The sequence below is a fragment of the Miscanthus floridulus genome, chromosome 7 (genome assembly GCF_019320115.1).
Source record: "Miscanthus floridulus cultivar M001 chromosome 7, ASM1932011v1, whole genome shotgun sequence".
Classification (NCBI taxonomy): domain Eukaryota; kingdom Viridiplantae; phylum Streptophyta; class Magnoliopsida; order Poales; family Poaceae; genus Miscanthus; species Miscanthus floridulus.
In genome coordinates, this window is record NC_089586.1 from 23,039,517 (window position 1) to 23,061,464 (window position 21,948).

Here is a 21,948-nt window from a genome sequence, read left to right on the forward strand (position 1 = left end):
CACAGCTACCATCGCAATAGCAGCCGTGATTGGACAGAAGGACCTAGGCCTGGCCAAAATCACCGCCGCCGGCTAGACCACATCGTTGCCACCGTCAATCAACCTCATGCCAAGTGCAACTACAATGAACAGTACCAAAAGATCCTCGACGGCCCGTGCCCTCTTCACAAGAATGCCAAACACAAGATGAAGAACTACCTCCGTTTGGCTAAGGAGTTCCAAGACAAGAAGCTAGGACAACGACGCCAACGATGGAGCTAGAGGTCGCTGACCACCTAGGGGCAACAACAATGCCTTTTAGGACCATGACAAGGTGGTCACCACCATCTTTGGGGGTCCTCGCCTCCATTGAGAGCAGAAGAGAACAAAAGCTCTCCGCACGGCGGGTGCTCCTCGTCACTACGAAAGATGCCACCGCCAACCCCAACTATCACCCATGGTCTGAGGTCCCCATCACCTTCAGTAGGGCCTGACCAGTGGGCGGATATTCCCTACATAGGGCATTTTCCCCTCGTCCTTGATGCAATCGTATAGAAGGTGCTCTTCAGAAAAGTGCTTGTCGACGGCGGGAGCGCTCTAAATCTCCTCTTCGTCAGAGCCCTAAAAGAGCTGGGCCTCAGTTTGTCAGATCTCACACCTTCCGACTCCTCCTTTTGGGGTGTGGTACCTGGTAGGGCCTCCAAACCGCTTGGAGAGATTACCCTACTAGTACAGTTCAGCACGGCAAGCAACTACCACGTCAAACACATCAACTTCTACATCACAGACTTCGACACCACCTACCACGCCATACTTGGTCGGCCAACTCTAGCCAAGTTCATGGTCAGTGCCGCTACTATGCCTATCTAGGTGCTGAAGATGCCTTCAGCTTGCTAGAGTCTTGGCCCTATGGGCCAACCTCTCCATCACCTACGCCTACGAGACAGAGAGTCTCGCCCTCACCAAAGCTACCGACCTCTCCAACCAGATGGCTAGCAGTGGTTACTGAAGCCAAGATGGTGCCTGCCAAAGACATGGAGATCCCAGAGCTGGAGCCTCCTCATTCCTCTACCAAGTCAAAGGAAGTCAAGGTGGTCGGCCTTAGCATCGACGACCCCTCCAAGACCGTGAAGATTGGGGCTCACCTTGAGCCCAAATAGGAAAGCGCGCTCATCTCCTTCCTATGTGCCAACAGCCGATGTGTTTGCTTGGAAACCAATAGACATGCCAGGGGGTGCCATGGGAGAAGATTGAACACTCCTTGAATGTCTCGCCGACCACCAAACCGATCAAGCAGAAACTCCACCGATTCGCGCCAGACAAGAAGGAGGCTATTAGGGTAGAAATAAAATGGCTCTTAGCTGCCGGATTTATAAAAGAAGTGTATCATGTAGATTGGTTAGCAAACCTTGTTCTCGTTTAAAAAAAGAATAAAGAATGGAGAATGTGTGTTGATTATACTGATCTTAACAAACACTACCCTAAAGACCCCTTCGGCCTGCCTCGGATAGACGAGGTTGTAGACTCCATAGCTGGCTATGAACTGCTCTCCTTCCTTAACTGTTACTCTAGCTATCATCAAATTTCCCTAAAGGAAAAAGATCAGATCAAGACATCATTCATCACGCCCTTTGGTGCTTACTGCTACACAACCATGTCCTTCAGGACTTAAGAACGCCAGAGCAACCTATCAAAGGGCCATCTAGATGTGCCTCGATCAATAGATCGGCCAGCAACATCGAAGCCTACATCAATGATGTGGTCATCAAGACCAAGGCTGCTGACAATCTTATCGCCGACCTTGAGGAAACTTTCACCAACTTGAACAAGTACCGATGGAAGTTGAACCCTTCAAAGTGCATCTTTGGAGTTCCATCTGATATACTACTGGGCTACATTGTCAGTGCTCGAGGCATCAAACCTAACCCTGACAAGGTCTCTGTCATCACCAACATGAAATGGCCGACATGTGTCAAGGATATATAGAAGCTTATAGGCTGCATGGATGCCTTAAGCCGCTTCGTATTACTGCCTCGGCTGAAAAAGGGCTATCTTTCTTCAAGCTCCTTAAGGCCTCCAAACACTTCTCCTAGTTGGAGGAGGTAGACATAGCTTTCGAGCAGCTCAAGATGTTTCTAACAAAGCCTCCAATCATGACGGTGCGATGACCAGATGAAACTCTGCTGATCTACATCACCGTCACTTCTCAGCGTCGTCAGCACAGCTATTGTCATCGAACGCGAGGAAGCCAGGCACTCCTACAAGGTGCAACAGTCCAGTATACTTCATAAACAAGGTACTTAATGAGCCCAAAACTCATTATCCTCAGGTACAAAAGTTGTTATACGCAATTCTGATTACGTCGCGCAAGCTCCGACACTACTTCGACTACTACAAGATCGTCGTGGTCACTGAGTTCCCTCTAGGGGACATTCTCCACAACAAGGAGGCCAACTGGCCACATCATCAAGTGGGCCATCGAGCTTGGCACTTACTCCATCGAATTCAGAAGTAGGCCTACCATCAAGTCACAGGCGCTCACTGATTTCATCACTGAGTGGACCGAGATCCAAGAGCCTATCACTGCCACTTGCCCCAAGCACTGGGTGATGTACTTCGACGGCACCCTTAACATCAACAGTGCTGGTGCAGGCATTCTATTCATTATGTTGACCAAGGATAAGCTCTGATACATTCTCCGGATACACTTTCCGGCCTCCAACAACGCCGCTGAATATGAAGCATGTCTCCACGGACTCCGTATAGCCATCGAGCTCAGCGTCAAATGCCTCATGGTGTACGAGGATTCCGCACTAGTCATAAACTAGCTCAACAAAGACTGGTCTTGCTCCAACGAGAAGATGGATGCATATTGCGCCAAAATCAGAAAGCTTGAAGGAAAATTCTACGGCATTGAATACCACCATGTGGTACGCGACCAAAATCAGCTCGCCAACCACTTATCCAAGTTGGCTTATTCTCACGCCGTGATCCCGTCGGGGGTCTTCATTCAGGATCTCCTAGTGCCATCCATCAAAGAAGATAAGGAAGTTCAGGAAGTTCCCCCCGCCGAGCAGCCCCTAATTTCTTTTAGTTTCTTGTTTCAGCTATCCTTGTCATGTTATATCTGCGTTAGCCGTTAATCCTTCCTAGTTCCTGCAATGCGAATTTGTCATGTTAATGTGGTATTTTGGGTGATCACATCCTTGGCTGTCTGGTTTACTGTGGTGATTCAATGTCGTTAAGCTGCATTTTGGGGTTCATTGCATGACTTCCTTGGTTTTATTGTTAAGGATCAGTTGATGCCTCTTGTCGTGCCCGTGTTTTGTTGAGACTTTTGTAGCAGGGCTCAAAACTGAATTTTGTTTGATGCAGGATCGCGTGGATACACTGGTATAAGCTGTCAAGTTTTTGACCTGACCTTATCAGTTTTGGTATGTCATTGTTCTCTTATGTTTACTCCTCTGTTAATGACTGCACATTCTTTCCTTATGCTATGATTTTTCTAACCTACAGCTTATAAGGATGGGGGTTTACCTCAGCACTCCCAAAACTGATAAGCTATCTGAGAATGGAGAAAATGATAGACTTAAGTTTGGTCTTTCATCTATGCAAGGATGGCGAGCAACCATGGAAGATGCTGTGAGTTTCCTAATCCTAGGTTATTAACATCTTTAGCATTTTATTTGCATGACCAGGGGTGCGAATTAGGGTCACCAAATGACTCCCATGTGCATGATGGATGTAATTTTGTAATGTCTGGAATCACTGATGCTGATAGGATAACCTTTTAAAATATTAACTTTTGAAGATAGAATGAGTAACGTTTTATGGGTTACTGTTAATGTGGGCTTGTGTTGCTTCACCCCTAGAAAGATAGCATCATAGAAACAATCTAATGCCATCAGTTGTTCGAGTATGCTTTTTTTTTCTTGAACGCTATTAGAATATGCTTTCAGGAAACTGTGGACCCATCATTTGTCATGGACTAGAGGCATGAGCTCTCTTTTGTCAATACTAAATACTCGATCGATATTGCTTTGATTTCATTTGGTGCTTTGACACAATTAGTTTAATTAGTTCAGTGTCAACTACACACATAGTTAATATCTGAAATATGCCTAGCATTTTTATCGGTCAGGCCATTTCTGAAATTGTTCCATGATACAATGTTTAATAATATGGAATTCAACAATCTGTGCATCCATGCAGCATTCAGCATTGCTAGATCTTGATAACGAGACAGCATTCTTTGGTGTTTTTGATGGTCATGGAGGTAAGCACACTAACAACGATCAGTGCCTTTTATGTTCCATTGTATTAGACTACTCAGGACGGATGCTGGTATGCCAAATATTAACATCGCACAACCTCATATGGATTGCTTTACTCAGGAAGAGTGGTTGCCAAATTCTGTGCAAAATATCTGCATGGTCAAGTTCTCAAAAGTGAAACCTATTCAGCTGGTGACCTAGGAGCTGCTGTCCATAGAGCTTTCTTCAGGTATATGGTGAACCAGATCCCACATGAGATATAATAAAGCTTAAATTTTTATAGCATTACTGTCAGCTTGACGATGACAATTTCTAATTTTGTGGTTGTGCTACTTCAGAATGGATGAAATGATGCGAGGACAAAGAGGTTGGCGAGAACTATCTGCACTTGGAGACAAAATAAACAAGTTTAGTGGTATGATAGAAGGATTGATTTGGTCTCCAAGGGGCAGTGATTCGAATAGTCAACAAGATGATTGGGCTTCAGAGGAGGTATATATGCAACTGACTGCTGCTGCTTTCACTTTTCTAACATAGATGTACATCTATTTTCCCTTCTCAATGAAATATAGGTTCTACATGTTCAGATTCTTAAATACTTGTGCCAGTTGTGAATTTAACAGCTGAGTTTCATGCTGGAAAGAGAAACCCATGCAAATAGAACTATTCACAGCCAGCAATGAAGGCTTTGCTGTCAATAATGATGTACTATGAGTTGATTTTGAAATATGAAAATCAGTTTTCCGATATTCGTTTATGGGTAGCAGTTCTTCTTCATGATTGTTTGAAATATGGTATTAAATTTAGTAATCCCTTTCATAGATAATCTTTTATTAGGGACAACACCCTGATTTTATCTGTGGTATATATGCATCTGGCTACTACTGTTTTCACTTTTCTAAAATAGATGCACAGCTGATTTTCTACTTATTAAAATAAAGATCATATCTTTTCAAATACTTGCAAGCTGTATCAGTTGTGAATTGCAAATAGCAGCTGAAATTTTATGGAAAAAGAAATCCATGCGAAGAGAAAACTGCCACCAAACATGGAAGCTGTAATGTCATTAATGATGTACTATGAGCTAATTGTGAAATGTGATATTCTGAAGTCCATGTCTTTATTATCGTTTGAATTATGGTATTGAATTCATGGAATGCCACATGTATAATCATTTATCAGGGACCTCACTCTGACTTTGCTGGGCCTACATGTGGGAGTACTGCATGTGTAGCACTAATAAGAAACTCCCAACTTGTTGTGGCAAATGCTGGTGATTCCCGATGTGTTATTTCAAGGGGTGGAAAGGTATGTTACTCGTGCTCTTGCCTTAGTATAAATAAGATATCCTTAACAGCCTGAGTATATATTTGTTCTGTGTCAAATACATGGTAGGCATACAATCTATCAAGGGACCACAAACCAGAGCTTGCGGTTGAGAGAGAAAGGATAATGAAAGCAGGGGGGTTCATCCATATGGGACGAGTAAATGGAAGTTTAAACTTGTCAAGAGCAATTGGTTAGTTATTTTCTTGCTTCTTCCAAATACAGCTGCACCTTGCTTTGTGCCTTAATTATGCAAGTACCTCTTCATAGGAGATGTGGAATTGAAACAGAACAAATTCCTGCCTCCCGAGAAGCAAATTGTGACGGCCAATCCTGATATTAACGTTGTAAGGTCTCTAAATCTAGACATTATCTGCTATGGAACTGTTAAGCTAATAGTAGTTGCTTTTCTTTGGAAGTTCATGCAATCTTGTCCTTTGTTAGGTGGAGCTCTGCGATGATGATGACTTTGTTGTTGTAGCATGTGATGGCATTTGGTAAGGCTATTTACCTACATTTCCGTACCTTCATGCTATGTACAGCTTTACACCTCGTGCCATTCTTACTGATATCAAGTGCTTGGCTTTAACATACCATTCGCCTCTTACAGAACTACTACTTTGTTTCATGAACAGGGACTGCATGTCAAGCCAACAGCTGGTGGATTTCATCCATGAGCGTATAAACATGGTAAGCAACCATGTTCTTTTTAAAATTGGCAACTTAGTAAGACTGAAGTGGCAGGCAGTGACAAACCATGAATGGGGCAAACAATTGCAGGAGAGCAGTCTATCCGCCGTGTGTGAAAGAGTGCTGGACAGATGCCTGGCTCCATCAACGATCGCTGGAGATGGGTGCGATAACATGACCATGATCCTGGTGCAGTTCAAAAAACCAGTCGATCGGAACAAAAAGGCCGAAGTAGCAGGGCAATCTGCCAACAATGCAGATGAAGTCAAGAGTCGGTGAGTGCATGCCTTGCTTGCTTCCTAGCTGGAATCTTTCTCGTATCTTTTTTGCACATTAACAGAAATTCTTTGGACCAGTGTTGCTGAGGAGTGAAACGTGGTTGACACTCACAAAGGCACAACCATTTGCTTCCATAAGGGCAGGGAAAAACGAAGAAATGTGCACTGTACATATCTCAACTGTATGTGGCATGCTATGCACATCCTGCATAAGAACCTCAGATAATGGCATTGCTTGCCTAGTACAGTGGTGTATCTTCAGATCACAACCGTGTGCCCCATCATCCGTTTATCGCCCGTCGAGCATTTCAGCTGCAGCTTTCGGTCATCTACAGCCCTCGAAACTGCGGCAAAGTCGGTGTATTCTTTCTGTGGTGTAGCATTCCTCGTGTGCTGTAAACAAAGCTTGGTTCCATGCCTCACCAGGCTGTGCTTTCCTTCAATATGGTGCGTCAAATCCAGTTTTTGTTGCGAGAATAAACCGTGGACCTTAGTGTGTTCTGGTGGCTGTTTGGTGCAACTAGGGGGTTGGCATAAAATGATAAAATCCGATACCTGGACCTGATTCTGAATACTCGAACCTGAATTACCGGCTCGCTATTTCGGATTGTAAGTATATGATGAATCTGATTTCAGTTTGGATAATTCGGCTATTAGTCCCCGGTACCTGATGTACCCATTTTATCTGAAATAATGGGTAGACTATATGCTATTTGGTTGGGATTGACTAATTATGTGGTTTCCTAATGTCAATTTTTGAGGTAATTGGGAACTACTCATGTTTCTTTTTCTGAAATGCTACTAAAGAACTGCTGTTTATATTACTTAAAATTCCTGTTATAGTTATGTCCATTACAATGGTTTTACTGATTTCAGATAGTTTGAGAATGCTACTATTTTCTCAGGACAAATTTCAGAAACCTAAATTTTTGAAAATCCGAATATCCGACTTAGAACTTTACAGATAACCCAAATGACCGCCCACATTAGCGGGCTATAGCGGCTCACACTAGTAGTCGCTACAACACAATTGTACTCCCTCCGTTCCTTAATATAAGTCATATAGTTTTTAGCACCAATATTAACGCACGGCTTGGGGAAGGATGTGAGACCGAGGAAAAAAGGAAAATCAGGCCATCTTCTCTCTCCCAATCAGATTGTTTCCTAAATCTAAGGGATTGGTTGGGACATGTGCTATGTACGGTGGGAAGGTTTCCAAACTAATCGGCATGGGAGCTGATACGTACCTATATTTTAAAATTTTCTTTAGAAATCTATATGACTTATATTAAGGAACGGAGGGAGTACTAAATAGCGGACTACAGCGGCACTATTAGCAGGATATAACAACACTACAACGGTTGAAAAGACCTCTCCACTAAATGATATAGCCTACTATTTAGAACGCTAAATGTTATAGCTTGTGATTTATAGAACATTGATTTTGATTAATGTTAACGTTCATTTTTGCACGGCCCCAAAGCATCTTGCTGGGGATGGTGAGGGTAGACGATGTGGGAAACAGGGCCTGAGCTAGTCTCGTCCGTCCGATCATCGCTCCTGCCGCCCGATGGCCGCCACGACCATCGTCCTCGCCCCGCGTCAGTCGCTCCTGTCACTCCTTATCCCTTCCCTGTCCGCCAAAGAAAATCCCCATCGCCTGCGCTGCGCCTCCTTCCCCGTCCGCACCCGCCCGCCGCTGCTCCTCCGGCAGCTCCGCCAAGCGCCCACCCGGAACCTGCCCGCACGGCCGGCCAGCGCTGCCTGGTATAGTGGTACTAGTATCTATCAAATCAGCCATCTGCCCCCCTATTCAAATCAAGTCCATTTCCATTTCCCTTTCCTCTCTACCCTCTCCCTCGTCTCCGGCGGGCGGTGGTCTCACTTCCCTTTCCCCGTCGCCCCCTGATGGCTCCCTCGGCAGCTCTCGCTCCGGCGGCCTTCCGCTCCGCCTTCTCGGCGCCGCTCGCCTCGAACCCTACCCGTAAGTCCCAACGCTCCTGCTTTTACGCCCCGTTTCGGTCGGTTCTTCCTCGAGTTACGATTTAGAGCCGGCGGGAGTAAGTAGGAAATCTGGAATCGGCTCCTCCTCAGCGGTTGCACAGCGCATTATCCATGCGCTGCGTGTCTGATTTGGGGAAGAGTTCCATTGGAGGTGGTGTCGTAGTCTAGGGCGTTGGGTGGGGGCTGCGTGCGGGAACGCCAGGCGCGGCTTTGTTGGGACTTGGGAGCAGCGTTCGCTGATGTTAGCCGGCTGCCTGGCTTGGAACCGTTGAGCTCGAGTCGCGGTCTCGAAATGAGTAGAACTGTCCATCTTGCAACGATTGCTCAGTTGTTTCCTACTTACCTGCCTATGAATAATCACGAGCATGAGAAAATTACTCTAGGTTTTTAGATTTGCTATGGACTCTCGTTGCTTTGTTGAACCAAACTTTAATAAAATGGGCTCTTGTGCACTATTCCAGGCTGCCATTCTTTTGTACTGAGTCACCAGGGCATACTTGCTGATAATTTGATATTGGATTGGGTAACATCTGAACATCTTGTGCCCACTGTTGACTGTTGTTCAGGTAATAGAATAAACATAGAAGGTGCTTTCTGTTTGCCGTGTTCCACGAGGAAGAGAGCTAGTTATAGACCTTTCCGAGTGTACAGTTTATTTGGAGGGAAGAAGGATAAAGATGAGAATGGTGATGAGGCGCCATCGAAAGTAAGTAATTGACTGATCATCTTGTTTCTGGTGTTATTGTTAAGGTTCTGTTCCTATTTTTTTTGAAGCGAGGGTGATCCCCCATTTCCATTACTGGCATAACGGAAATACATCAGCATCTGAGATGTTTCAAAGAGCAAGAAAGATAAAGAAGGCTAGAACCGTCTAAACATCATCCCCAGAAATTATCGATCTAGAACCTGAGACTTTAAACTAGAACGACTTAGAAGTAACAACGATACGCATGCCAGAAGGTTCTGTTCCTAATATTAGCTAGAACTAAAAAAACACTCTAACTTCATTTTTTTTGGATAATTCATTATGTATAAATTTATGGGAGAAGTCCATTTTTGACCATTCAACTATAGCTAAGTTAGATTTTGCCATTCAACCTAGAGTAATTCTGCTCGTACATTGTTTGGATGCTACCTTTGAAGATTGCCGAACTGACTCCGGTCACTTATTTTTTGATATATATCTTCTCATTCGTAATTGGTATTTTGTTTATAACAATCTTGAAGCCCTCTGACATTTTAATAACTTTAGGCAGGAATTTTTGGAAATATGCAAAATCTCTATGAAACTGTTAAGAAGGCCCAAATGGTTGTCCAAGTTGAGGCTGTCCGGGTGCAAAAGGAGCTTGCAGCGTATGCATTCATATCATTAAGTTATCTTTCTCATGTTGATGCAAAATAGCCTGTCTGTGTGATTTTATTTTTCTCCTATTTTTTAGGACTGAGATTGATGGTTATTGTGAAGGTGAACTAATCAAGGTATCTTTGGGAAGGCTTTTTATTATATTCTATGTATTTAAACCTTGTTTATCCCTGCCAAACATTTGAATTATTACATTATTGAGAAACACTAATGGTTGGGCCTGTAAAAATCTTAGCATCATTAACGGCCCATCAATATTTTTCTATTCAAAATCTAGTCATGTTGTATATATGAGATTATGGTTCTTGTCTTTCCTATAAGATTTTTAAATGTTATCTGAATTACACAAAAGCACTTACTTTTATTAGCTCTGGGTCTAGATAGAACTGTATAGTAATATTTTAGGTCACACTTATGTATTGTTTTTGGCACACGGACACTGGCAAAGCTGTTCATTTCAAGGCAAATAATTGATGTATCATGCAGTTGTTGTTATAAAAGTGAAAACAATATATGTGAGCATCTAGAATGTGACATCTTTGTAAATTTGTAAACAATATATGTGTTCTTGGGGTTGTTTGTGCCCTCAATTTATCGGTGTATTAACCTAAGCACTTCAGCTCTTCTGTGTTTCTCTACTTCCAGTTCTTACCCAGGTCCATAACTGTTTTTGATCCCCTCCACAGGTTACACTTTCTGGAAACCAGCAACCTATTAGAGTTGAAATTACGGAAGCTGCAATGGAGTTGGGTGCTGAAGTATGTATTATGCCTTTGCTAGTCTCATTATTTTATCTGAAGTTTTTGCATGATCTAATGCTGTCATGGCTGATGTAGTGATTGCTCATATGATTGTTTGCATGTTGAGGTAAATAGATATTGATTGTAGTGATGTAGTTACAGGTTATAACAACCCATTTCTAAAAAGGTGAATATGAATTGGCTAAACACCTTATGTTTGTGCACACTCGCACCAGAGAAAATTGCTTGTGGCCACTGACACGTGTGCTAAAACGATCTGACCTATGAACAATCATTTGTGAACATGTGCATCAGAATGCAGGATAGCGTTTCATATCATGACACACACAACTTGTCTGCATAAGAAGACACTGATGGTTTATATTAAGGATGGTATTCAATTCATTGCTTAGAACGGGAAATAGGAAACCCCAATGACTTGCACCCTCCTATAAGAAAGAGATGCATCTTGTGTCAAACTCGGTTACATATAAAGATGAGAACTTGTGGACCTTTTTTTTGGTGTGTGTGTGTGTGTTGGGGCGGGGAGATGGGGGGGGGGGGGGGGGGGGGGGGTGTACATTCTAGATAGATGGATGTTTGCCTGGCATGGCATATGAGATGTTGGAAAGGCTTTTAGGCCACCTCAACATTTTATTTTGTTGTCAGTCTCTTGCTTATACCAACACTTGTTATATGTTTCCTTTCAGAAACTTTCCGAGTTGGTCAACGATGCTTACAAGGATGCGCATCAACGGAGCGTCCAGGTTTGAATCTTGAGTCTTGACAATGCTTTATTGCATACAATAAGGAGGGGTTTCAAGCTGATTGCTGTATAGAGAATGCAAAATCTATATTTATACTAAAATGATCTTCGACTAATGCCTTCAGGCCATGAAAGAGAGGATGGCTGACTTGGCACAGAGCTTAGGAATGCCTGCGGGCCTCGGCGATGGTCTCAAGTGATGCCGCAATTCGGGAAACCTTTCCAATAAGTCTTTCCTCAATTTTGTATATCTAGCCGTGTGAGTCGTAAGTTTAATCCCTCTGCGACCTCTCATAGCTGCCTAAGAAGTGAACTTGTGAGCACATGTTTCTTCCAGCTTTAGCTGTAATTTGCTGTTCTGCACAAGCAGATATCTAGTTTTTTTTTTTAATTTTAACATTTTTTTGTAAACTAATTTTAAATCTAACACTGTTTTTTTTTTCTTCAAAACTAACACTTTTGGCCGCGCCTATTGCCATGTCGCGGTCAAAAGCCTGTGCCACGCCATGCATGGTGGCGCGACAGGGGGTTGACGTGGCGACGACCGGAAAGGTTGACCGTTGATGTGGTCGGGCCTGCCGCGCCATCGATCTTGGTGCGGTAGTGCCGCGCCCTGATCCGTGGCGTGGTAGAGCCGAATAAAAGCCCCGTGGCCAGTCCCGCCTGCCTGAGCAGCAAGCCCGCCGCGCCCGCGTTCGCCCGTGCCAGCCCGTTGCCGAGCATGTCGGTCGCCGCACCACGAACGCTTGGCACGGCACGATCGTCGGCCGGCCGGTGCGCCACCCCCTTTTGGCCACGTACGGCGGCTGCTCGCTGCGCCCGTCGAGGCCTCCACCTGCATTTCCTGGCCCGGTCTAGCGCGCCACTGCCGCGAGAACGAGCGTCGCTGCCGTGAGGTACTCCCTAGTGTATTTGTTGATTGAATCGACATTATTAGTATGGTAAGTTAGTAAAATAAGTAAAGTTAGTATAATTAGTAAAGTATAGTTAGTATAGTTAGTAAAGTTAGTTAGTTTAGTTAGTATAGGTAATATAGTAAGTTAATATAGATAGTAAAGTAGGTAGTTTAGTTAATATAGTTAGTTAGTCAAGTTATACATTGGATTTATTCTAATTAGTTGTTGTAGTTAGTCTTGTATAGATGTTAATATTAGATTAGTTAGTATAGTTATACTTAGAATATGTATTAATATTACTATGAACATTGTGTACGACGATTTTGATGACTTGATGAAGTTTCTTGAAATGCTTTTGCAGATGGATTGTTGTGTTAAAGTTTTATACGGAGGAAGTGTTAGGAGAAAAGATGGTATGTTTGAGGATATGGAAGAAGAATTGGAATGGTTTGATGAATCTCCTAGCTTCAATGACCTTTGTGTCCGTTTGAATATAAAATTTAGCGGTGATTTCACACCGAAGGGGAGGTTTGATACTAGGAAGACTAGGACACTATATTCTCATGTCTTTGTGTGACCCTGCTCACTGGTCCCGCTACATTAGGGTGCTCTAAGGTTTCAATGTGCCTATGACTGAGGTGGTGGTGGAGAATGGGTACAGAATGCAGGGTGTTCAGGATGGTCCGTCCATTGATGATGTTAGAGGCAATGAACAAGAATTAGGGGTCAAAGGGGAAGCAACTCAAGATAACATGGATTTGGACGGTCAGTTGACGCAGGAGCAGTTTCATTCAACTGCAGTAGGCTATATAAGCAATGACTTCGATGTGAATGAGTTCGAACGGGAAGAGGAGCAGGAGGAGGAGGACAGGATCAGTGATGTAGTTAGCAGTGATTCAGACGATTCTGATGATGACCAAGGAGGTACAGGTGCTATGCCAACACTAGTTGATGCTATGCCAATATCGGTTTATACTATGCCATTACCAGTACCAACTAAGGTTTTACATGGTATCCAGGCTCAGGGTAGACTAGTCATAGATTTGGCAGCAGATGATACCCCCTATGATTCATGGGCCAGAATTAGCGAAGCGCAACAGTATGTTCCACCACCACCTTACACAGCGACTGAGCTTGAGCAACTAAAGTCGATGGACGTACCTTTTAGGGGCGTTCTGAACTATAGGGATGCCAACATGACGGATATGGCAGTTTGTGATACCGGTCTCCAGATGTGTTGGAAATCATTGTATGACCATGAGAAAGAAACCCTTAGGAAGGGGATGATATTCAATACAATGTCAGAGATAAAGCTCTTTCTTTAGGACTATGCTGTGTACCACCATAGACTGTACACCGTCACTCATTCGGACCAGGAGTTGAGGTACCACGTGATATGCAAAAACGGTTGTATGTGGAGGTTAAATACATGAAAGAAACAGAGTGATGGCAAGTGGAGGATAAGTAAAGTTGTCGAACCCCACACTTGCCTATCAAATAGGGGAAAGGAAAATCATCAGCAGCTCATTGCATGTTACCTTGCCCATCGTATATTGGAGCTCGTTGATGACAATAACGACATTTCGGCGTCTTCTTTACAATATTCCATATCTGGATTCGTTAAGTACGTTGTGAAGTACGGAAAGGTTTGACGTGCTAAGTAAATTGCCTTGGTGATTCGATGGGGTAGTTGGGAGGAAGCGTACAACAGGGTGCCCCGCATTCTTATGTGCAATGCATTACTACAACCCTAGCTTGAAATGGGTTGTGGACACCGGAGGGATGTTTTTTGGGACCCGTTGAGGCATGTCCTCTATCGTGTGTTCTCGTTGTTCGCGTAAACGGAACATGCATTCTAGTTTTGTCGGCTAGTCATACTTGTTGATGGCACTTTCTTGATAGGAAAGTATTGGGGGCGGGCAGGCGGGACTGGCCACGGGGCTTTTATTCGGCTTTGCCGTGCCACGGATCAGAGCGTGTCACTGCCGCGTCAAGATCGGTGGCGCGGCAGGCCCTGCCACCTCAACGGTCAGCCTTTCCGGTCGTCGCCACGTTAGCCCCGTGCCGCTCCACCATGCATGGCGCGGCACAGGCTTTTTGCCACGCCGTGGCAATAGACGCGGCTAAAAGTGTTAGTTTAAAAAAAAAATACTGTTAGATTTAGTGTTAAAATTAAAAAATATTCGATATCTGCACCCTGGTATATTTCTAGAGGAAATGAATCGTGGTAATTAGACTTGACCCTGAACGTCCCATACTCCCATGGAACATGGATACATCACGTGTGGTATGCTCAGTTGCAAGATGCGGGCCAGACTCTGTTGGGCATGTTTCCAACAAGTTGTTGGGCTGGCGCAGTTGCAGGCTTGCAGCCTGCGAAGATGAGACAACCAAGCCCATTTTTGTGACCTACTCCCTCCCCTCTCGAAATAGAAGTCGTTATGGGATGCGTGCAGGTCAAATTTTCTCGACTTTAACTAGATTTATAAAAAATACGTGCAACATTTATATCTTCAAATAAGTTTATTATGAAAGTATATTCAGCGATTTTCTCAACTTTAACTAGATTTATAAAAAATACATGCAACATTTATATCTTCAAATAAGTTTATTATGAAAGTATATTCAACGATCTACCTAATGATATTAATTATGTATTATAAATATTCTCGGAAAGCGAGAATGAAGTCTATTTTGGAATGGATGGAGTATATAGTATGCATACCACCGAAAGCCTTCAGAATTGGTCGTGTGACCAAGGAGAAATCATGACTTTGGTGAACAACTGAACATGATGAAGAAGAGTGAAATGTTAAAGTTTTTCTTGTCACAGCATTACTAGACGTCTAGACCCTAGCCGTTGAATGTGGTCTGAAACGGATCATGGCTGGCATGTTTGCTTATGAATTCACTGCAAAGACTACAGTCTTCCCATGGTCTTAGTATAATTTTCGCTGCAGGTGATACCTTCCTTTTTCTAGTTAAGCATGCCAGGGCATAGCAAAGGTACTTTGAATTTAACCTTATTATTAGCCGAGTCGGTCATGCATCATCGTGTTTATCATGGAAGTTCACACCTACCAGCCTTTAAATTCTTTATTAAATTTCGAAGCCACAAGGTTCTTCTCTGAGTCTTCGCCGAGTATTTATTCTGAGGAAAACCACAAGATCTATTCGGAGTTTAATTTAATCACAAAATCTCTCTAAATAACAATGGGACTAGGTCGAGACTTTTCCTAGTCTATTTTCCTAATTAAAATATATGCAGGTCTTGATCGTACTCCGGATATAAAACGCGAACCACCATCTGCACATCTGCTCTACAAGACTTAATTTTGTACGCTGTATATGTTCATGATTTGCAGCGGTTATGCAGCTGCAATTGCAGGACGGGGATTCGGATTACCCGAAGTCCCAAACAGGTGCAACCGAAAAGAGAGAGAAAAATTCATTCTTTTGTGCACAGACCCTCTCATGAAGCCACCACCGAAATGGTAATAGATTTACTGTGTTAAAATTAAATAGTTTGACACCTCCGGCAAGACCTTGTATATCAAATTTATGCATCTATCTATAAACTCAAGTGTTGGTGTCTAGTGTTAAGCGGAGATATTTTATTCTTATATAGCAATCCTCTTATGTGCCACTAAAAGGAACAAAAGTTTATTCTTATATATCAATCCTCTTACATGTCACTATAAGCCACCACCAAATGCTAATAAAAGATAAAAATTAAAAAAATTAGGCATTTGTTTTCACCAAATCTACTTTTTTTTTAACTTTCAAATCTACTTTTTTTAGTACTTGAGCAGCTGATAATTTTGCTTATGCACTTTTACATTCTGCTCCTTAGCCCCGAAAAGAACGAAATTCTAGTTCTATCATCGGTTAAACTAACTAAAGTTGAATAAGTTTATAGAAAGGAAGAAGTGACAATATTTATGACATCAAACAGATATACTGTGAAAATATATTTCATGAGGAAGCTAATGATACCTTTTGATATCATAGGCATTCATACTTTCAAGATGGTTTGTTTGGTACTGTGCTAGAATTATATATTTGAGTTAAATGCATCGTAGGTCCATTAATTTTTGGCGGTGTGTCATCTAGGTCCATTAACTTTTAAACAATATTTTTTGGTCCATTGACTTTTGGTGGTGTGTCATCCAAGTCCATCAACTTTCAAACTGTATTTTTGGGTCTATTAACTTTTAGTGATGTGTCATCCAGGCCCATCAACTTTTAAATTGCATTTTGGGTCCCTAAACTTTTTAACTGGTTTATCGTAGATCCATACCCCTTCGTTTAGCGAATAGATCTGACATGGCACGCCAAATAAGTAGCCACCATGGAGTAGGTGATGAGTCCATAGCTCCTCAAGATGTTCATGGAGACTTGTCTAGCATTAATTCAAATGTAGCAGCTGGTAATTCGTTAATATCCTCTAGTCTTAAATTTGGAACTATTATTTTTAAGGATAAATATATTGTGGACATGGAGAAATTTACAACTGCTGAACTGTCATCAAAGATATTTTATAGAGGTATCTTATTATTACGTGGAAAGGAGAAGAAAATGAAGCCAACAAAATACATCAGTACTAATTCTAAAGAGGTGGAGACTATCAATGGAATTTTCCCACCGTGATTAGCATCCTTGCCATAGTATTTTATTACTTTCATGTATTAGTTTCCTATCCAGTTGTGATACACGATCTTTTATCAAGCATCTAGCTTTTAGTGCTACGTGCACCTGTGTACGTGAATCAAATTGGTGGCTGCGTTTGGACGTGCCATGCATGTTAGCCGAATCAGGGACTCAGGGTCAATCGATCTTAGTTGGGCTGGTGGAGTCCAAATTTTGTTTGGGTCAGGTGGCTTGCGTGCCTATACCTATGACCTTCGGTCTTGTACCAGGTAGATTAGACTAGATTTTATTGTGAAATTTATTCACCATCGAGCCACCACTCGAGAAACCCTAGATGGTGATCCCACCAGGTTCTTTGTATTGAAGATTATTTCCAGATGGTGATCTCGTCCTGTACTCCATGGTGGCTATTTTTTTGGTGTGCCATGTCAGATCTATTCGCTAAACGAAGGGGTATGGACCTACGGTGAACCAGTTAAAAAGTTTAGAGACCAAAAAATTTAATTTAAAAGTTGATGGACCTGGATGACACACCACCAAAAGTTAATGGACCTGGATGATGCACCACCAAAAGTTAATAGATCAAAAAATGCAGTTTGAAAGTTGATGGACCTAGATGACACACCACCAAAAGTTAATGAACCTACGATGCATTTAACTCTATATATTTTATCCTGAGAGAGGGAGTATATTCAAACATAGGTCTTTTGCACAAGCGCTCAGAATTCTCTCAACAATGAGCAGCTGAGAGGCTCCATCCTGGTTCTAATTAGCAAATTCTGTGGAATAAAGAAAAAATAGGACAAGAATTGTATTCTAAGAAAAAGATCATATAGAGCCTTTGGGGAAAATGTTTGATGACCATCGATATTTCCTGCCAATCATATATTCAGGAATTTTGAGGCATATTGCAATAACAAATTTAAATTTTTTAAGCAAAATTGTGAGTAGTCCTAATTTGTGCACCAAAATGTTTTAGCTAAGCTAGTTTTTTCATTTAAACCATCGGTTGCATATGTGAAGCTTGCTAACGGGCAGGCACGTGGTAGTGGGGTCCACTTGCCTGGCCTCTCCCTCCCTCATGTTGTCTCTCTCTCTCTCCCCCTCTCTTCCCGTCCAAATCACACCTAGCTCACTGGCCACCCCTTTTTTTCTGCCTGCCAGTCCATTGATTGCCCTATTTCCTATGGTTGAGGTGGAGAGGGTGTCACATGATTAGATTTAGAGCAGAAGGCGATAACTCAGGATAAGACAATTACATTGCGGTGAACTTTCATCCTAGGCAACAATTCAGAGCTCGATCTAGTCTCCTCCTCATCGATCCAACTTGTCTTTATCAACCCACGGTGGGCCATGGCCGTAGGGTGGCACATGAGATAGCGAGGAACTTGAGGCGGAGGCCTTGGCGATTCTCACGCTTTTTGGTCTTATGGAGGCAGAGGCCACGGACAGTGGCGTAGCTAAGATTTGTAGCTACGGTGGTCCATTGTCTAAATTTTTTTAACCGCTATAAATTTAACTTATCAGTACACAAGTATATGAATTACAAAATACAATTAAGGGAAAAAGGACATATAGAGTTCATAAAATAGATGAGTATAGCTTTCTTAACGTAGAATTGATCGAAATATTACATACCTATAATAGTTGAAGAAGAATATGTCACTACTTCTTCTTCTTCTTGTCAGGCCTTCGCCTTCTAATAGCCATGAAAGTGTTAATGATCTCTTCTTCACTCAATTGTAAGAACATATCCCGCTCAATAAAAGTCACTAGACAATCATCGAGAAGGCTATCACCCATCTTATTTCTTAACTTATTCTTGATAAAGGTCATTGCAGAAAATATTCTTTCAACACTTGCAGTAGCCACCGGTAGAAGCAATACCAATTTGATAAGTAAATAGACCCAATGATAAACTTTATCCCTCTTTGCTTCAACAAGTTTTACTGAGAGGTCAACAAGATTGTTTAGGCCTTTGAACATTTCATCTTTCCTCATGTCATCAATAAAAGTTTCAAGTTGCAGATCGAGTCTTAGCAAGTCAGAGATTGAAAAATTATTAGGGTAAAATTTAGCAAGTCTATGTACCTTGTTTGCATCAAAAGAAGCGAAGGAATCTGCTGGATTCAAAGTAGCCATACAAGTAAGCAACTCCATATTTACCTCATCAAACCGACTGTCAAGCTCTTGACTAATTTTATCAATGACTCCAATATATACTTCTCTTCTAAAGTGATCATCATTTGTTTGGTCCTGAGCAAAACGTGCTGATCTTCCATATGGCACATAATTATGTTCCATTCCAGGAACTTGAATGCCATATTTGTTGCAAAATATTGTAACCCTTTGAAAAAATGAAACCCACCCTTCAGACCTCATTTGCTGCATTTTACTCTTTGCCAAACGGACAAGTGACATTGCATTAAGGATATCTTGGTCTTTTCTTTGCAAACACTCAGACAATTCATTTGTATGTCCAAGAATATCAAGCATCAAATGAGCACTGAAAATGAAATCAAATGACTCAAACACTCCAACCATAGTATGTATTTTTGGCCATTCACCCCTTTGTGAAGTATCTCGTCCAAGAGCTATGAGTACATCGCGAATTGTGGGATACATAGCAATCATGTTGACTACAGTTTTATAATGAGAGCCCCACCGAGTGTCACCAGGTCTAGGCAGCCCCATCTCTTGATTTAACCCACTTCTAGATTCTAGTATACCACACTCAAGTGCTTTCATGACATTGGCATATTGGTGATGTCGAAGCATGCCATGACGCTTACAAGAGCTACCAACAATATTTAGCAAGAGGGATACTCGATCAAAAAACCACACACAATCATCATTGTCTTTAGCAACAGCAACAAGAACCAATTGGAGTGATGTGCAAAACAGTGAACATAATAAGCAGATGGTGATTCTTTCATAATCAAGGTTTTCAGCCCTTTAATCTCTCCTTTTATGTTACTAGCCCCATCATAGCCTTGACCACGGATTTGAGTTATAGTCAAACCATGACTAACTAGTAAAGATTGAATTGCTTCCTTAAGTGATGAAGAAGTAGTATCATCTACATGAATAATTCCAAGAAACCGCTCACATGGCCTTCCTGATTTATCAACATAACGCAAGCAAAGGGCTAGTTGTTCTTTATGAGAGACATCACTAGACTCATCAGCTAAAATTGTATAGTGATCATCCCCAATTTCCTTAATGATTTGATCTCTAGTCTCCATTGCACAACATTGAATAATTTCTTTTTGTATGTCTAGGCTAGTTAATGTGCAATTACCTGGAGCATTCTTCAAAACAAACTTGTTGACCTCTTCATTATTTGCTGCAAGCCACTTCAAAAGCTCAATGAAGTTCCCTCTATTGCTAGACTCTTCACTTTCATCATGCCCACGGAATGCTAATCCTTGCTGCAAAAGAAATCTCAAACATCTAAGTGAATAAGTCAACCTAATCTTGTAGAGACGGCGCTCCTCATTATCCACCTTCACAATTTTATCATCAATTGCTCCATGGGGAGTCATAAATAAGTTATATCTTTCTTGAGCTGCGTTGTGAGCACTTGTTACACCTCCCACATGTAAATCAAGTGCATCATTTCTATTCCAATTTCTCCAACCACCTTCAACAAATGCAGATTTCTTACTTTTCTCCTTTCCAAACAAGTAGCACACAAAGCAAAATGTTGCTTCCTTCTTGACACTGTATTCAATCCATGGATATTTATAAAACCACATAGGATTGAATTGTCGATCCCTATTTCCAATTTTTCTACTTTCAAATTGATGTGCATAAGGTTGGAATGGACCTTTAATAATATATGATCGTCGAACTGCATCTTGATCATTGACTGGATAATTTGCAATGGGTTGTCTTTCCCCCGGATCAAGTGGAAGCCGACTGATATCATAAATAGGTTCTTTTTGGGCAACTAGAGGTGGATTTGGAGGCATTGGAGTTGGAGTTATATTTTCTTCAATCACTCTATCTTGATCTGGACCATCTTCTTGTTCAGACATTGGAGTTGGAGTTACATTTTCTTCAATCACTCTATCTTGATCTTGTCCATCTTTTGTTCTTCCATTTGCTCTTCTGGAACAGCTGCAACCATAGGAGATTGAGAATAAGCCTTCTTCTTTGATTCATATTTCTGGAAAAGAGAGGCAATATCACCACTCCTCTTCATTTTTAACAAATCTGCATGAGAATCATATGACATTTCAATTTACCAAACCAATAATCCAATACCGTAAAAACATATAATTAAAATTAAATCAGTTTTATATACCCATACCCTGTGCACTTTTGCTATTCCTGGCTTGCCAATTGCAGAAATGTGGATCCTTCGAATCTCCGATCCTAGCTGAAAGAAAAAGAAGCTGAAAGAAAAAGGAGAAACGTGAGTACACAGTAGAGATTTGGCTTAGCAAATAGCAATTGAGTCTTCATCTTAGGTTTTTGATGTACGTACATACCTGATCCTAATGGCTGCTGCCTACTGGTTGCTGCTCGTGAAGTCATGGCTTAGCGTTTGCTGTCGTTGCTGCTCACGGAGTCACGGCTCGTTGCTGCTCACGGAGTCATGGCTTAGCGTTTGCTAAATTGCCATCGTGGACTCGAGGTCCTCGTGGAGTCGCCGCTCCCTGTGCTTGATCTGATCTCGATGGCCGCACCCGCGCCGTACGGAGGAGAATACGTGATAACGTGAACCATCGGTCTCTCGCGAGTTGCAATTCCAGAAGGCCAGCCAAGCGTGTACATGATCAATTCTCTAGTATAGCCTACATGGATGGGCTTCGGTTGGGCCGAGCGCAGGTTGGTCCATGGCCCATAGGGACCACCCTGTAGCTCCGCCCCTGGCCACGGAGGTGGCCGGGAGGGAGGGACATGTGGACTAGTCTAGGGCTACAAAGAGGTCCCCCCATGGTAATCTTGTTTAGGAGCCTGGAGCCTCCCACCTG

The 21,948-nt window shown here is 42.3% G+C and overlaps 3 protein-coding genes across 5 annotated transcripts in view; 2 read left to right on the forward strand and 1 right to left on the reverse strand.

Moving 5' to 3' along the window:
* Positions 1-7,265, forward strand: part of LOC136466721 (probable protein phosphatase 2C 11) — a 44,574-nt gene extending 37,309 nt beyond the window's left edge. For all 3 annotated transcript variants that reach the window (XM_066465228.1, XM_066465219.1, XM_066465224.1), the window contains exons 3-14: positions 3,355-3,413; positions 3,496-3,621; positions 4,192-4,255; positions 4,374-4,482; positions 4,592-4,745; positions 5,436-5,561; positions 5,649-5,772; positions 5,850-5,926; positions 6,024-6,076; positions 6,215-6,269; positions 6,360-6,544; positions 6,626-7,265. In XM_066465228.1, the coding sequence (XP_066321325.1) occupies positions 3,505-3,621; positions 4,192-4,255; positions 4,374-4,482; positions 4,592-4,745; positions 5,436-5,561; positions 5,649-5,772; positions 5,850-5,926; positions 6,024-6,076; positions 6,215-6,269; positions 6,360-6,544; positions 6,626-6,641 (1,080 nt within the window). In that variant the 5' untranslated portion in view covers positions 3,355-3,413; positions 3,496-3,504 and the 3' untranslated portion in view covers positions 6,642-7,265. The remainder of the gene's footprint in view (positions 1-3,354; positions 3,414-3,495; positions 3,622-4,191; positions 4,256-4,373; positions 4,483-4,591; positions 4,746-5,435; positions 5,562-5,648; positions 5,773-5,849; positions 5,927-6,023; positions 6,077-6,214; positions 6,270-6,359; positions 6,545-6,625) is intronic.
* A 798-nt stretch (positions 7,266-8,063) lies between these two features.
* On the forward strand, positions 8,064-12,139 carry LOC136462831 (nucleoid-associated protein At2g24020, chloroplastic-like). Its single transcript, XM_066461880.1, has 7 exons — positions 8,064-8,531; positions 9,118-9,257; positions 9,804-9,904; positions 9,991-10,030; positions 10,601-10,672; positions 11,365-11,421; positions 11,546-12,139. The coding sequence occupies exons 1-7, from the start codon at positions 8,456-8,458 to the stop codon at positions 11,618-11,620; spliced, it is 561 nt and encodes a 186-aa protein (XP_066317977.1). The 5' UTR covers positions 8,064-8,455; the 3' UTR covers positions 11,621-12,139.
* A 6,492-nt stretch (positions 12,140-18,631) lies between these two features.
* Positions 18,632-21,006, reverse strand: LOC136465210 (uncharacterized). The gene is made up of 3 exons (XM_066464041.1): positions 20,268-21,006; positions 19,847-20,045; positions 18,632-19,472 (listed from the first exon to the last, which is right to left on the reverse strand). The coding sequence occupies exons 1-3, from the start codon at positions 21,004-21,006 to the stop codon at positions 18,632-18,634; spliced, it is 1,779 nt and encodes a 592-aa protein (XP_066320138.1).
* Positions 21,007-21,948: the final 942 nt, after the last annotated feature.

What these genes read in the sequence shown, in the direction of transcription:
- LOC136462831 (XM_066461880.1), top strand. Translation starts at nt 8,456, where the DNA reads ATGGCTCCCTCGGCAGCTCTCGCTCCGGCGGCCTTCCGCTCCGCCTTC. An exon ending in GTGATGAGGCGCCATCGAAA is followed by an intron (nt 9,258 to 9,803) that starts GTAAGTAATTGA and finishes TAATAACTTTAG; the next exon opens with GCAGGAATTTTTGGAAATAT. An exon ending in CAATGGAGTTGGGTGCTGAA is followed by an intron (nt 10,673 to 11,364) that starts GTATGTATTATG and finishes GTTTCCTTTCAG; the next exon opens with AAACTTTCCGAGTTGGTCAA.
- LOC136465210 (XM_066464041.1), bottom strand. Translation starts at nt 21,006, where the DNA reads ATGTCTGAACAAGAAGATGGTCCAGATCAAGATAGAGTGATTGAAGAA. An exon ending in TGTTTTGAAGAATGCTCCAG is followed by an intron (nt 20,046 to 20,267) that starts GTAATTGCACAT and finishes TTATTCATGTAG; the next exon opens with ATGATACTACTTCTTCATCA. An exon ending in TTTGCACATCACTCCAATTG is followed by an intron (nt 19,473 to 19,846) that starts GTTCTTGTTGCT and finishes TTTCATTTTCAG; the next exon opens with TGCTCATTTGATGCTTGATA.